This window comes from Lycorma delicatula, chromosome 1 (genome assembly GCF_047948215.1).
Source record: "Lycorma delicatula isolate Av1 chromosome 1, ASM4794821v1, whole genome shotgun sequence".
NCBI classification, from domain to species: domain Eukaryota; kingdom Metazoa; phylum Arthropoda; class Insecta; order Hemiptera; family Fulgoridae; genus Lycorma; species Lycorma delicatula.
Genome location: NC_134455.1, coordinates 75,969,590 through 75,984,801, shown reverse-complemented (window position 1 = coordinate 75,984,801; position 15,212 = coordinate 75,969,590). Strand labels below are relative to the sequence as shown.

General features: G+C 32.0%; 1 protein-coding gene across 1 annotated transcript in view; it reads left to right on the top strand.

The window, feature by feature from the left end:
- Dnah3 (dynein heavy chain 3, axonemal) overlaps positions 1–15,212 on the top strand; it is a 257,006-nt gene that overhangs the window by 36,304 nt on the left and 205,490 nt on the right. The window contains exons 9-11 of the mRNA XM_075354669.1: positions 1,341–1,539; positions 5,133–5,301; positions 9,806–9,999. Of these exons, the coding sequence (XP_075210784.1) occupies positions 1,341–1,539; positions 5,133–5,301; positions 9,806–9,999 (562 nt within the window). The remainder of the gene's footprint in view (positions 1–1,340; positions 1,540–5,132; positions 5,302–9,805; positions 10,000–15,212) is intronic.

The following is a 15,212-nucleotide window of genomic DNA, read 5'->3' as shown; positions in this document are numbered from 1 at the left end:
ATGTTCACCACTACTAGCTTTGATGAACCGGATTTGATCAGTCCAATTTTCAACCATTTTCAAGTAATTGGGGATGTATTTTGTTGATAACACGAGTTATCTTTGCTTCCAAAGCATAAATTATTGCTAGTTTTAAGCATAAACCAGAGACTTCACATATCTCCAAAGAAAGTAATCCACTGACGTTATATCACATGATCTTGGAGTCAAAATCACTGGACCATTTCGTAAAATAATTTTATCACTAAATTGTTATTTCAATAAATCGATTGTTTTGGTAGCAGTATGACGTGTGGCACCATCCTGCCGAAATCAAAACTGTTGCAGGTCGATGTCATGTAAATTTGGAAACAAATAATCTCTGATCATTTGTAATAAACACCATTGACAGTAACATGCGCTCCAGTCTCATTTTTAAAGAAATGAGGACCCGAAGCCTCCAGCATGTAACCCACACTATAATTCAGGATTTTTTCAGGATGCATTGGAGACTCGTAAATTTCTTGAGGATTGGTCTTACTCCATGTATGGTAATTGTAATTATTAATGTAACCATTTAATCAGAAATGAACTTTGTAATCAGTTTATAATTGATTTAGGCACCATTCACAAAAAAATATGCTTATTATGATCTTGCAGCTTCAGTTCATGCACCAATTGCATCTTGTATGGGTGTAAACTAATATTTTCATGTAAAATTTTCCATGTAGTGAATGGACAAAGTCCAAGATGTTGAGAACAGCGACGAAAAGACATATTCAGATCTTCTTTAACATTATTACTGACAGCACTGATATTTTCATTTGTATGTGTAGCTTTGTCTTGCTGTTGGTTTTTCATTGAGTACAGTAAATGTTTTTCAAAATTTATCAATAGTTCAACGAATAAGTTGCTTTGATGGACGATTATGTGCACTATAAAAAGTACGAACTGCTTTATACAATTCATAAACAGAACATTGATTTTGGAATTATTATTTCACAATCTGTAAACATTTTTACGGCGTCAGTTTTTCCATGATCATTTGCCAATGCTCACTGATCTGAAATGACTAAACAAAACAAATGACAGCTCTCTTTATCAAAAGTTCTATTGATATAAAAAAAACATTCGTTATTATAAATGATAAATCTGCAAACTGACAGTAACATAATTGTATTGCAGGGGAATTAAACCAACCTATAAGATAACTAATTACATTAGCACCAATTAAAAATCTCATACTATCAATAGTAATGTACTGGCTAATTGGATAACCAATATTTTAACAGAAGTAAGAAAATTACATTAAAAGTTGTTATTTTAGTAATTTTTGACTATTATGTTTGTATGTTATTTAGCAAGAGATGTTGTAAAAAATCTGACTGCTCTGAAGATCTCATCTTCTATGGATTTCAATTGGATCAGTCAGCTGCGTTATTATTCAAAAGACAATTGTATCTTTGTTTCTATGATTACTACAACGTTAGAATATGGATATGAATACCTAGGCAACACTCCTCGCCTTGTTATAACACCTTTAACAGATCGATGTTATAGGTACTATTTTAAGAATTTTATAATTATTACTGCTACTACTATATATATATCAGGATTTTAACTGTTCTTCACAGTGTAGTGTATTTGTTGCATAATTTTTGAGTTTTTCGGTACTACCAAAAACTTTACTCATGAGAAATTGGAAATTTGAATGCTGTATCTTAGTGTAACCCCAAGGAGGCATTCCAGTCAAAGAAAGGAAATATGGGGGCAATTAAAAGGCCCAAAAATAAATAACAGTGAATCAGTACTAATTTTCACTATAAGTTTTTACTTTTTAATTTCAAGCAACCGTTTCTAATAACTTGTTTTAAAAATCATGTGCATTATATTTTAAATATCTAGATTAATAAAGTTTTTGCCATGCCTGACCAGAATTTGAACCCGTGACCTCTGGATGAAAAGCCAAGATGCACACTCTACCTCAGAGATTGGCAAGTTTAAATGGATATGTATGTATGCATAAAAATAAATAAAATTATAATTAATCTACTTTTGCAGATTAGCAAAATGTATATCAATTCAAAATTTTTTTTATACATTAATTTTCAGAAATAATTTATTCAGTATAAGATTAGAAGTATATTAGGATATCCCAAATCCATTACAAAAACTGGCATCAGTATTATATGAGGGTAAGTCAAAAAGTAAAAGGAAATTTTGTTTTCCCTCCCAATCACATGTATGGCAACAATGATTGTTCTGCTATAATTCATAACCTCTAACAACTCTTCATTGAAAGTATTGTTTCATTGTTAGCTATTTGTGATGGTGTTTAAAAGTCTGTTTAAAATGAGTGCTCGTTTGTCTGATTGCACCCAGGAAGAAATCCGAGCAGTGATACGTTTCCTCAGTTTAAAAGGGGCGAAACCAGCAAAGATTATTCATTGAATGCATTGGAAGTTTCTAAAGGCGTGATTTTGCTTTAGGATAATGCTCGACCTCATAGGCCAAAAAAACAGCCCTTTGCCTTCAAGATTTCAGTTTTGAGCTGCTGGACCACACCCTCCATACAGTCTAAACCTGGCTCCAATTGATTTTCATCTTATTAGCCTATTAAAACAAGGGAAACATTATCAATCTGATAATGAGGCCATAGAAGCAGTGAAAACTTTTCTGCACACCAGATCAAAAACTTTCTTCCAGGAAGGAATTCAAAAACTTATTAAAAGATGGACTAAGTGCATAGACGTAGGAGGGGTTTATGTTGAAAAATAATGCATGTATCATTTATGCAAGTACAAATAAATATATTGATTTTTTTTTAATTTCACTTTTCTTTTTGACTTGCTCTCTTATGATTATCAATATTTTAAAATATAAATAAATTTAATTATAATAAAGCAAATTAAATTTTGTGAATAACTTATTAACTTAATAACTTATATAAAAAAATTTTTTTTCTTATTAATTGCACATCTTCAAAGTCAAAAGTTCTGAGGTTCAAATCTTAGTAAAGGTTAGTTGCTTTGATATGGATTTGAATACTAGACAGTGGATACCGGTGTACTTTGGTGGTTGGGACTCAATTAACCACATGTCTCAGGGATGGTCACCCTGAATCTGTACAAGACTCAAATATCACGCAAATATCATTTCCTTTTGACTCTGTTCTTCTCTTCCTTCCTTTTTCAAGTCTTTCATTCTTTGAGACTCAAGTGCTTTCTTTTTCAATCCATTTGTTGCCAGCGAGTTTTTTCTTATCTCCCACAAGAACTGTTGTAATTTTGTTGATGTATTTTCTATATTCTTCTCTATTTAAGCAGTATTTGTTATTAATTTTAAGTTTTTGAAGTTCTTTGATTTGTTTGGTGTAACATCCCGTACTTTTCAAGTTAAATAATTTTCAACAACATTAGTTTTCAACAGATTTCCTTCATAATTTTGTCTAGGACAACGTTGAAGACTGTTTAAGATAAACCATCTCCTTGTAGGTCCTGTTCTGATTTTGAATGTTTCACTAATTTCTCCTTAGAATTTAACTTAAGAAGTGGTGTTGGTTAAAGACAATTTAATCTGCTGTGGCCTGATGTAATGAATGTTTTAAGATTCCAACAAAGTCTGTAACTAAATTAATTATCGAGTAATTGCAGAAAAACTACATTTTTTTAGTTTATCAAATTTTTGTATACATAGATGGTAATTCTTATGCACGCATGTGAGACATGATAATTTTGTATACCTTACAACTTATTAAATGCAATGTATTGTTGTGCTGGCACGTAGATGAAAAGTGAACTCATTGGTTTGTGCCATTGAGCTTTTTATGAAATCATTTAATTAAAGATAGCAATGAGTTGATTTTCAGTGAGATTTTATCAGTGGATGATGAATATTATGTGTTTTTGATGGAAACTTTTTTAAAGATAGTAATTCGGTTGGAGTGACTTAGTAATTAGTGTGTTAATAATTTGAATTTTCCAAGCATCATGGTAACATTCAAGCGGAATATAATCATTTGTGGATATTTTGCAGTGAAAAAGAGGTCACCAAAAGGTGTACATATTGTGAGAATGCTATTAAACTTTGAGGCATGAATAAGTAATGTAAGAAGCCTTCTGTACTCAAGCCGAAAGTATGCTACTACTCTTGGTTTATCATGCAGTTTAAGAATTCTGCACAAGCATAAAATGTTAGTAGTACAAGAGTTTAATGACTACTGTAACTAAGAAAATTGCATGATATTTATTGAACCTCTTTAACTTGACTGATAAAATGGTTCTTAACTCAGAAATTTAGCCCAGTGAACTTAAAAAAGTTTTCATTATGGTTTGATTTCAATTACCAGGGAATTCATATCATTCTCTTTCCTCATATTACTATTTAATATGGTGCAATTAGTTTTGAAGTCATGAATCTTTTTGTCTTTGAAATTGATAGGTAAGCACTCAAAGTGATCTCTTTTCTGATCAGACTTCTCAGTTAGGAACTTTCCTGCTCTAGAATTGCACTGCTGTGAAATTGATTTAAATCATATTAAATTAATTATCAACATTTATGACAGTTATTTGAAAATCATTTCTTAACTATTAAGATTTTCATATACAAGCAAGCATTTCATATACAGTCCCATCTCTTTACATGAGATTACTCTCTTTGAGGTTATCTTATGATTAAAGTATTAAAAAATAAACCTATTGAGTTCAAGACTTCTAACAATAGGTCATAAATAGGCTGATATGAGTCCCAAACCCCCATTTGGAGTTGTCTGTTATATTGAAAAATTCTTTACAGTGCACCAATCTATTTTCCTTGTCCAAACAAAAAAAAAAAAAAAATGGAAAATATTTTGGATAATTGTTACGTATATTTTTTTCCACCGAGGTAGTAATGTTTCTATAAAATTTTATAGAAATTGGAAAATTTTAGCTGCAACTTTATGACAAACATAAACAAATTGATGAAATGACAAAAATTTAATTAAAGCAGGCCCTTGATTTCTCAGCCAATAATGAAATGTGTTATTATTGTCTTTGTAATATTTTTAGACTGTGTATATTTTGCTGCTTTTGTTATAGCTTAATATAGTCTATGATACATCATGGATGCATTAAAAAAATAGAATGTTTGATTTTTATATGTTAATTTTTCAGAACTTTAATGGGAGCCCTTAAACTCAATCTTGGTGGTGCTCCTGAAGGTCCAGCAGGTACTGGTAAGACAGAAACATGCAAAGATTTGGCTAAAGCAGTTGCTAAACAATGTGTTGTATTTAATTGTTCTGAAGGTCTTGATTATAAAGCAATGGGAAAATTCTTTAAGGTACTATCAGTGTGTACATGTGCATGTTGGTTAGTATGTAAATGAGCACCATGTGAATTACTATTGGGTGGTTTTAATTTGAATCAGCATTCATTAATTTTTTTTTAAATTGTGTTCTATTTTAACCATCTATTCTAAACTTTTTATTCTTTATTGTAAAACTTATAAACAAAAAACTGCATTATTCTGTACAATGTTTGTCTGTACAGTTTGTGTAACTGTATTTTGGTTGAAAAAAGTGATTGTAATCTAGTGTAAATTCTGTTTGTTAATTTTTTCCTTTATGTACCATGAACTATATTGTTCTCATTTTACAATGTAGTTCAACTACATACAGCTATACTTTAAGATTATACTATTGTAGTTTTAATTTTAGATTTGTAATTTTCAGTGAAGAGTTTAAACTTTGAGAAAAGCTTTAAAAAATTTCTCATTTGCTAAACTTATGTGGGTTTATGAATATGAGGTAGCATCAAAAGTTCTTAGAATGCATTTATTTTAGAAAAACTATGCATATTACTGTGTTTTATGTTAAGTCTTCACAGTAGATTCCCTCATCAACTACTGTCTTTATCCAACATAAATAAAGTTTATGATGAAAACATTCCTGGAACCCATTTTTAGAATCTTATAATTTTTGTAGAATCATTTTTAGAATTTTTTTATAATGGCAATAGCATCATCATCAGTATGTCCTTTGATGATGATTTTAGAGTCAACTTCAAGCAAGGAAACAAGTAAAAATCAGATGTTACTGAATTGGAATAATGTAGAGGATACTAGAGGGACTTAAGATTGCTAGTTTTTGATTTTTCAGTAAGTTTACTCTGGATTTCTGAGGATAAGATATGATATTAACATACGAGGTGCTACCAAAAAGTTCGGGGAATTTTACCATAAAAATAAAATAGCTTACCTAACTTATAATTTCCACTGTCTCCTTCAAAGTAATCCCCTTGGGCATTTATACAGTGATCCCAGCGTTTTTCCCATGATTCCATGCATCTCTGGAAGTCTGCAGGTGTAAGTGTTCGAAGCACGTTCTGCGTTTCTTCCTGAATCTCTTCAATTGTGTTAAAACGACAGACTTTCAATTGAAATTTTATTTTCAGAAAGAAAAAAAGTCGCACGAGGCAAGGTCAGGCGAATAGGGTGGGTGGGGAATCGCTACTGTCTTTTTGGAAGCCAAGAAATTCCAAACGGCTGGCGATGTGTGCACGGGCGTGTTGTCATGGTGCAGAACCCAGCTGTTGTTACCCCACAGATCTGAACGTTTGCGCCAAATGCTTTCATGTAACCGCTTCTAAACTGCACAATAGAAAATCCCATTGACAGTTTGGCCAACAGGAACAAATTCCTTATGGATAATGCCTTTGATGTCGAAAAAACAATCATCATGGACTTCACGTTGCTGCGAACTTGGCGTTCTTTTTTTGGCCACGGTGAACTTGGCGACTTCCACTGCGACGACTGCTGCTTAGTTTCAGGTTCATACCCGTACACCCGTGTCCCATCACCGGTTATGATGTTGGAGATGAAGTTAGGGTCATCTCTTGCTGAATTTTTCAATTCACTACAAACAGCTACGCGATTTTGTTTTTGGTCGCTGTTCACCAGTCTTGGTACGAATTTTGCAGCAATGTGTCTCATGTTCAAATTGTTTGACAAGATGCATTGCACGGACCCACATGACATTTACGATTGCACAAACATCATGGATTCTTTGTCTACGATCTGTAACAATAGCCTCTCGCACTTTCGCGATGTTTTTCGGTGTTGCGCTTGTTGATGGTCTTCCTGAACGCTCATTATCATCGACTGTCATTCGTCCATCTTTGAATCGTTTGTACCACAAAAAAGTTTTACTTTTACTCATAGCATTGTAACCAAATGCTTCCACAAGCATGCGATGGGTTTCTGCACCAGTTTTTTTAAGCATGAAACAAAATTTGATGCAGGTTCTTTGCTCTTTAAAATCTGCCATTTAGAACTTCACTGAAGCAGTAAAACACAACATTACACAACCGCACGAAAGTCAACAATGCAGCCTCCCACCGCCACAGCTGTTGGAACACTGATTCATAAAGAGTACTGTTAGCCACTGTTTACGCCAATGCGTAAAGTAGCTTTATTCCAATAAATTCAAGGTCTTCAAGGTGTCAAGTTCATCGTAATGTTTCATAAAAACAATTTCTATGTAGCCAAATTAGTCATAACTGTTTTTGTTCTCACCAATTTTAATCTTATGTATGATTTATAATCTTTGTTTATTGTTTGTACAATTATAATCTTTGTTATGTCTATTGTTCCCAAACTTTCCGTTTATGCTGTTTCTTTTTCGCACTAACACTTGCACACTACCTGCTGTCGTCAACACACACACTTTTTCGTCTACGGCCTAGTTTGTTTCCCCCTCTTCTCAGCACGCCACCTTTGGCAGTGCAGGACAAACTTCCACGGTGTGTGGATGCCTGCGACTCGCTCTCGTTTCTCTCTCTCTCTCGTATAGTGTGGTTATATTTGTTGCCTTTGTGCATTCATAAACGTGTTCATACTAGAAACGTTGATTTTAGTGTGGTTATATTCGTTGCCTTTGTGCATTCATAAACGTGTTCGTACTAGAAACATTGTTTTTATGTGTTACACAATCAATATTGGACCTATACTTGTTTCGATCTTACAGAAGTCAGTTATTGAAAATAAATCACGTTTATTAGTGTGGTGATCTTCAGAGGCCTTTACCTAGGAAAGGTTTGATACAGTTTAAAACTCAATTTTATTCATCAACTCGTTCATTATAACATGTAAATATTTAAAGATGAACCTATTCTTTTATGAAATGTACCCTACAGTTGTTACCATTGAACATAATTGGAAAAAAAATTGTCTATAATTCTATACCTTACAGCATTATTTTCGGCTCTGTCATACCTGTAAAAATAGCTAAGATAATAGATTTATAATTTTCTTGTTAGAAAACTGAACATCTGAATGGATTTATGTGTATGTTTTTAAATTAACTCTGCTAATATTTTTTGTTATGTTTAATACGTATGAATCTTTGTTGTATGACAAAAAATCTTTTAAATATTAATTTGTGATTTTTCTTCTTTATAATTTAGAATGTTCAATTAAAATAAAAGGAATTTATGTAGACATATATAAAATTCACGATTGTGAGATTACATTTTGTGTAAGTGAATAGCAAGCAAGATATTAATGTTTTTCATTGTACAGTAATCTTCTGTTAAATAATAAGGTAATTTAATGATATACTTTGTGTATGTAAAAGAAATATTAAAGGTAACAAATTGACCTATATTTTAAATTAAGGGTTGCTGTATATAAATATTGTACATGGAGATTTTGTGCAGTCTTAACAAAGTAAGACTGCACAATATGTGATAATAATGTGATAATGTATGTGATAATGTATTTATGTAGTTTTTATGAATACGGTTAAATAATTTTGATTTTATTCTGTCAAAAAATAAAGTCCAATTTTTTGGCAAAAATGAGCTGTGTGTCATTTTATTTTGTAATTTTTCCCAACAGCCACATCTAGCGGCAGCAGGTCGTACCAGCAATGGTTCGCGCGTGAAATTCAAATTCCCCGAACTTTTGGGTAGCACCTTGTATATTCCTTGATCATTAATTGGCCTTCCAGAATGAGTGCTTGATGAATAATCTGCTTCTAAAAATACACACCTTTCATGATAACAATGGATAACAAATGATAAATTTTATTCCATCAATGAGAATTTTATTTCAGATCATAGAAATAAAATTCCTTTTGATGTACATCTTTTTATCATAAAAACATCCTTTTGATGCAATTTCTTGAACAGATTTCCTTTTGTTACATCAGACATGCACAATGTTTTGTTATTGATCATTGTAGAAGGAGCTCAACTGTAAAAACCATCTTCAACATTTAACACAACCCTTATAAAAATGATTATCATTTCTAAACTTAGATTATTCTTTTAAGATGGTGATTTTGAATTGTAACAACTTTCCATAAACACTGCTTTTGCTGTTGTTGGTTTGAGGAGACAATGAAACACCAACCACATTATGATGTTGAATCCTGCCAGATTATTAAACATTAATTCCTGTCACAGTTACTATTTTAAACAGAAGACCTAATTCTGAGAACTTTTAAACTCTTATGACATCTAGTGGTATGAAGAAGGAATAAGTTTTTATCCATTTTTTAAAATTAATTGAATATCTAAATGTACATATATATTTAGTAATTATTTCCTGTATACAATATTACTGTACTTCAAAATTAGAGGTAAAAGATATTTTTTAATATTTTAGCAAAATTCTGAGAATGTTATTAACTTGTAGTTATTATCTTGTAAACTAAAAGTTAATGAGTATATTACAAGTTAATAATTGTAGTGTTAACTGCAAGTAATAAGTTAACTGAAATAAATACAAAAAAAAATTGTTTAACATTTTTTTTTAAATTTATTTATTATTATTTTTTTTTTAGGGTTTGGCTCAGTCAGGAGCATGGGCTTGTTTTGATGAATTCAACCGAATTGATCTTGAAGTGCTATCTGTGATTGCACAACAGGTGCTTAGTATTCAAATGGCTATAATGCAGAAGAAGGAAAGATTTGTGTTTGAAGGAACAGAAATTTCTTTAAATCGTACTTGTACTGTTTTTATTACTATGAATCCTGGGTAAAGTAATTTATCATTATAACTGTAGAATAACATATTTAATTATCCTTTGAATGAAATTTCTATCATTTCACAAAGGAGTGTGAGGATGAAACGGATAGACCTGCTCATCTTACAGCCAGTAGTTTGCAAGAAGGGTTGATCTCATATTTCAACCACAATTACTTCCTTATCAATAAAGAGTGAGATGCTCTTTAAAACTGGGTTGGCTGGGATGACAGCCATTAATAGTAACAAGTGTTAAATAATTTCTATACGTATATACATTGTGGTTTTTACATCTTTATTCTGGTATATGATTACAAAAACAAAAACAAACAACAGAACCGTATCACCAAAAAATATCTACCCCAAAACACTCATCTTCGTCTTCAGTTCTTTTTTCAGAAATGAGTTTTTTATAGTGATCATATTAATTTTATTTAACACGGTCTGTTGATATATATATAATATAACATTTTTTTTTTTTTTTATCTTCAGTCATTTGACTGGTTTGATGCAGCTCTTCAAGATTCCCTATCTAGTGCTGGTCGTTTCATTTCAGTATACCCTCTACATCCTACATCCCTAACAATTTGTTTTACATATTCCAAACATGGCCTGCCTACACAATTTTTTCATTCTACCTGTCCTTCCAACATTAAAGCGACTATTCCAGGATGCCTTAGTATGTGGCCTATAAGTCTGTCTCTTCTTTTAACTATATTTTTCCAAATGCTTCTTTCTTCATCTATTTGCCGCAATTTGCCTCTTCATTTGTCACTTTATCCACCCATCTGATTTTTAACATTCTGCTATAGCACCACATTTCAAAAGCTTCTAATCTTTTCTTCTCAGATACTCCGATTATCCAAGTTTCACTTCCATATAAAGCGACACTCCAAACATATACTTTCAAAAATCTTTTCCTGACATTTAAATTAATTTTTGATGTAAACAAATTATATTTCTTACTGAAGGCTCGTTTCGCTTGTGCTATTCGGCATTTTATATCGCTCCTGCTTCGTCCATCATTAGTAATTCTACTTCCCAAATAACAAAATTCTTTTACCTCCATAATCTTTTCTTCTCCTATTCTTACATTCAGTGGTCCATCTTTGTTATTTCTACTACATTTCATTACTTTTGTTTTGTTCTTGTTTATTTTCATGCGATAGTTCTTGTGTAGGACTTCATCTATGCCGTTCATTGTTTCTTCTAAATCCTTTTTACTCTCGGCTAGAATTACTATATCATCAGCAAATCGTAGCATCTTTATCTTTTCACCTTGTACTGTTACTCCGAACCTAAATTGTTCGTTAACATCATCAACCGCCAGTTCCATGTAAAGATTAAAAAGTAACGGAGATAGGGAACATCCTTGTTGGACTCCCTTTCTTATTACGGCTTCTTTCTTATGTTCTTCAATTGTTACTGTTGCTGTTTGGTTCTTGTACACGTTAGCAATTCTTCTTCTATCTTTGTATTTGAACCCTAATTTTTTTAAGATGCTGAACATTTTATTCCAGTCTACGTTATCGAATGCTTTTTCTAGGTCTATAAACGCCAAGTATGTTGGTTTGTTTTTCTTTAATCTTCCTTCTACTATTAATCAGAGGCCTAAAATTGCTTCCCTTGTCCCTATACTTTTCCTGAAACCAAATTGGTCTTCTCCTAACACTTCTTCCACTCTCCTCTCAATTCTTCTGTATAGAATTGTAGTAAAGATTTTTGATGCATGACTAGTTAAACTAATTGTTCTGTATTCTTCACATTTATCTGCCCCTGCTTTCTTTGGTATCATGACTATAACACTTTTTTTGAAGTGTGACGGAAATTCCCCCTTTTCGTAAATATTACACACCAGTTTGTATAATCGATCAATCGCTTCCTCACCTGCACTGCGCAGTAATTCTACAGGTATTCCATCTATTCCAGGAGCCTTTATGCCATTTAAATATTTAATGCTCTCTTAAATTCAGATCTCAGTATTGTTTCTCCCATTTCATCCTCCTCAACTTCCTCTTCTTCCTCTATAACACCATTTTCTAATTCATTTCCTCCGTATAACTCTTCAATATATTCCACCCATCTATCGACTTTACCTTTCGTATTATATATAGGTGTACAATCTTTGTTTAACACATTATTAGATTTTAATTTATGTACCCCAAAATTTTCCTTAACTTTGCTGTACGCTCCGTCTATTTTACCAATGTTCATTTCTCTTTCCACTTCTGAACACTTTTCTTTAATCCACTTCGATTCTGCTGATTTAAGAATTTCCTTTTTAACATTCTCCCATTCTTCTTCTACATTTTCTACCTTATCTTTTTTACTCAGACCTGTTGCGATGTCCTCCTTAAAAATCTTCTTTACCTCCTCTTCCTCAAGCTTCTCTAAATTCTACCTATTCATCTGACACCTTTTCTTCAGGTTTTTAAACCCCAATCTACATTTCATTAACATTAAATCAATCGCTATCAATGTCTGCTCCAGGTTAAGTTCTGCAGTTGACGAGTTGATTTCTAAATCTTTGCTTAACCATAATATAATCTATCTGATACCTTGCAGTATCACCTGGCTTTTTCCAAGTGTATATTCTTCTATTATGATTTTTAAATTGGGTGTTGGCAATTACTAAATTATACTTCGTGCAAAACTCTATAAGTTGGTCCCCTCTTTCATTCCTTTTGCTCAGCCCGTATTCACCCACTATATTTCCTTCCTTGCCTTTTCCAATGCTTGCATTCCAATCTCCAACTATTATTAAATTTTCATCTCCTTTTACGTGTTTAATTGCTTCATCAATCTCTTCGTATACACACTCTACCTCATCATCATCATGGGCGCTTGTAGGCATATAGACGTTAACAATCGTTGTCGGTTTAGGTTTTGATTATATCCTTATTACAATGATTCTATCGCTATGCGTCTTGAAATACTCCACTCTCCTCCCTATCTTCTTGTTCATCACGAAACCTACTCCTGCCTGCCCATTATTTGACGCTGAATTAATTATAACTGATTATAAATATATATTATAAATCCACTTACCAACAAATATTTTTATAAATTTACATCCTAGCGCGTTCGGAAAATTATTTCCATTTAAAGGGACATATCATAACTAATTATACGTATTATAATACTCCACATATTAAATGAAAAAAAAATATTTAAAAAATAAAATAAAAATAAAATCAATTGAATTTAATAATTGATGATCAATTGTTATATTTATAAAAAATATTTTTCTTATTCGTCTAACTCATTTAATATGTGAAGTATTATTATTATTATATGTATAATTAGTTACGATATGTCCCTGAAGATGGAAATAATTTTCCGAAAGTGCTAGGATGTAAATTTATACAAATATTTGTTACTTAGCGGATTTATAATTTATATTTGTAATTTTTTATGTGATCAATATTAGTTCTTTCTAAAAAGAGTAAAAGTTAAAGATGAAACTTTTTTATATGGTAAAAAAATTTTTAAGAAAACCATTTTTTGTGTAGCTCAGATTTTCTTTGAAAAATAAAGTTTTTAAGTAAAATATGAGGCTTCAGGTACCGACAACTTTATCCTTGTTTGAGATGAGGAATTTGTTCTTCACTATCTGTCATTCTGGTTGTATAAGGAATCAAGATTACTTTTAATGAAATTGCCTTTTTATTATGAAGTTACCAATAAATAAGTACCGTATTCTTCGAATTTAAGACGCTATTGCAATGCATTTGACAAGCAGCTCTTCAAGAATGATTTTTTAACTATTTATGATTGCAAATCATTCCAAGCTTTTGAAATCCATTCTACAATCATAGCTGCTGACACTGGTTTAATTTTGCCATTTGGTGTAAGGAGATGATTGTTTTCAGTCAACCACTGATTGTACTGTTCACAAATACGACTTTGAAAGATTTATTAACCCTGTCATCCAGTGGTTGTAATTGACTTGTCACACCTCCAGGAATTACAACTAAATCACATTTTCCATTTGTCAGTTTTGTTTTAATGTTGTCAAACAAATAACCACGAAAAGCATCCAACACTAATATACTGTTTCGTTTGAGAGGTCCACCTAGTCTATATTCCTGTAACATCCTAACTGATCTTGAATTAGATCACTCGTCATCCAGGCATTCTGTTGAGCTCAAACAATTACACCATCACAGAACCTTTCTTTTAGTATAGTTTTCCAGTTCAGAATTACATAACGGCAATAATTTATTTTCGCCGGTAGTAGCACTCAACATAACAGTTACTCTTACTTTCTCACATACAGTTAGTTGTTTTTACCGTTACTTGTTTTTATCCTTTCTCACTTATGGTGTAATTTGGTGGCATATCAAAGAACACAGCAACCTCATCAGCATTACCAATTTGACAGAGACAGTATTGTTTCCTGAATTGTAGATTGATTACATAATGTTGATATTGAACTAATTTATGTTCATAATCTGATGATAACTTCTGGTAAATGATGGACATTGCCTTTTCATGAATTTCTCACACTATCGTAGTAGGCCGAAGTAGGCCAAAAGAGCAGCATCGATTTCTGGATATTTTCTGTGTTTTGGTCCCATGACAGATTTCTTAGTTTGTTAACATGCAAATAATTTCTGTTTCATACTGCGCCACTGACCACATTTGCTTCATTTACCCGGAACTGTTTACCAGTGGCACAATTTCCAATCTGTCCAGTGGGTAAAATAATCTTGTGTTTAAAGTCTGCGTTGTACGTGAACCGCTTTTCCATGATAATGAAATGGTTAGAAAAACATAACAAATAGGTAGAACAGAACGGTTATGAAAAAACAGACTGATTTACAACTACAGATCTACAACTATACCATATGCTTGTTCAACATCGAATGGATGTTAGACAGGAAACTGAAAGAACATTTGTCATCATATATAGAGCACATGCGTCCAGAATGATGATTCATCACTAAATTATGATATCAACAGCAATAAAGCTGTTGAAATGTAAAACTGTCTGAGATGTCATCTTTCTAGAAATTTGTATACGTTCTATGCATGATGACAAACGCTCTTTTACATTTCCTGTCCGGTTTCCATTTGATGTTGAATAGGTGTATGGATTCAAAAGCTTCAACTTTACACCTATTAACTATGCATTTATGCCAAATGGCATTAGATCTCCAATTGAAGATGCACCTGATATTTTGTCCTTTAATCTGTAAAAAAAAGGTGCGTTTTAAATTTTA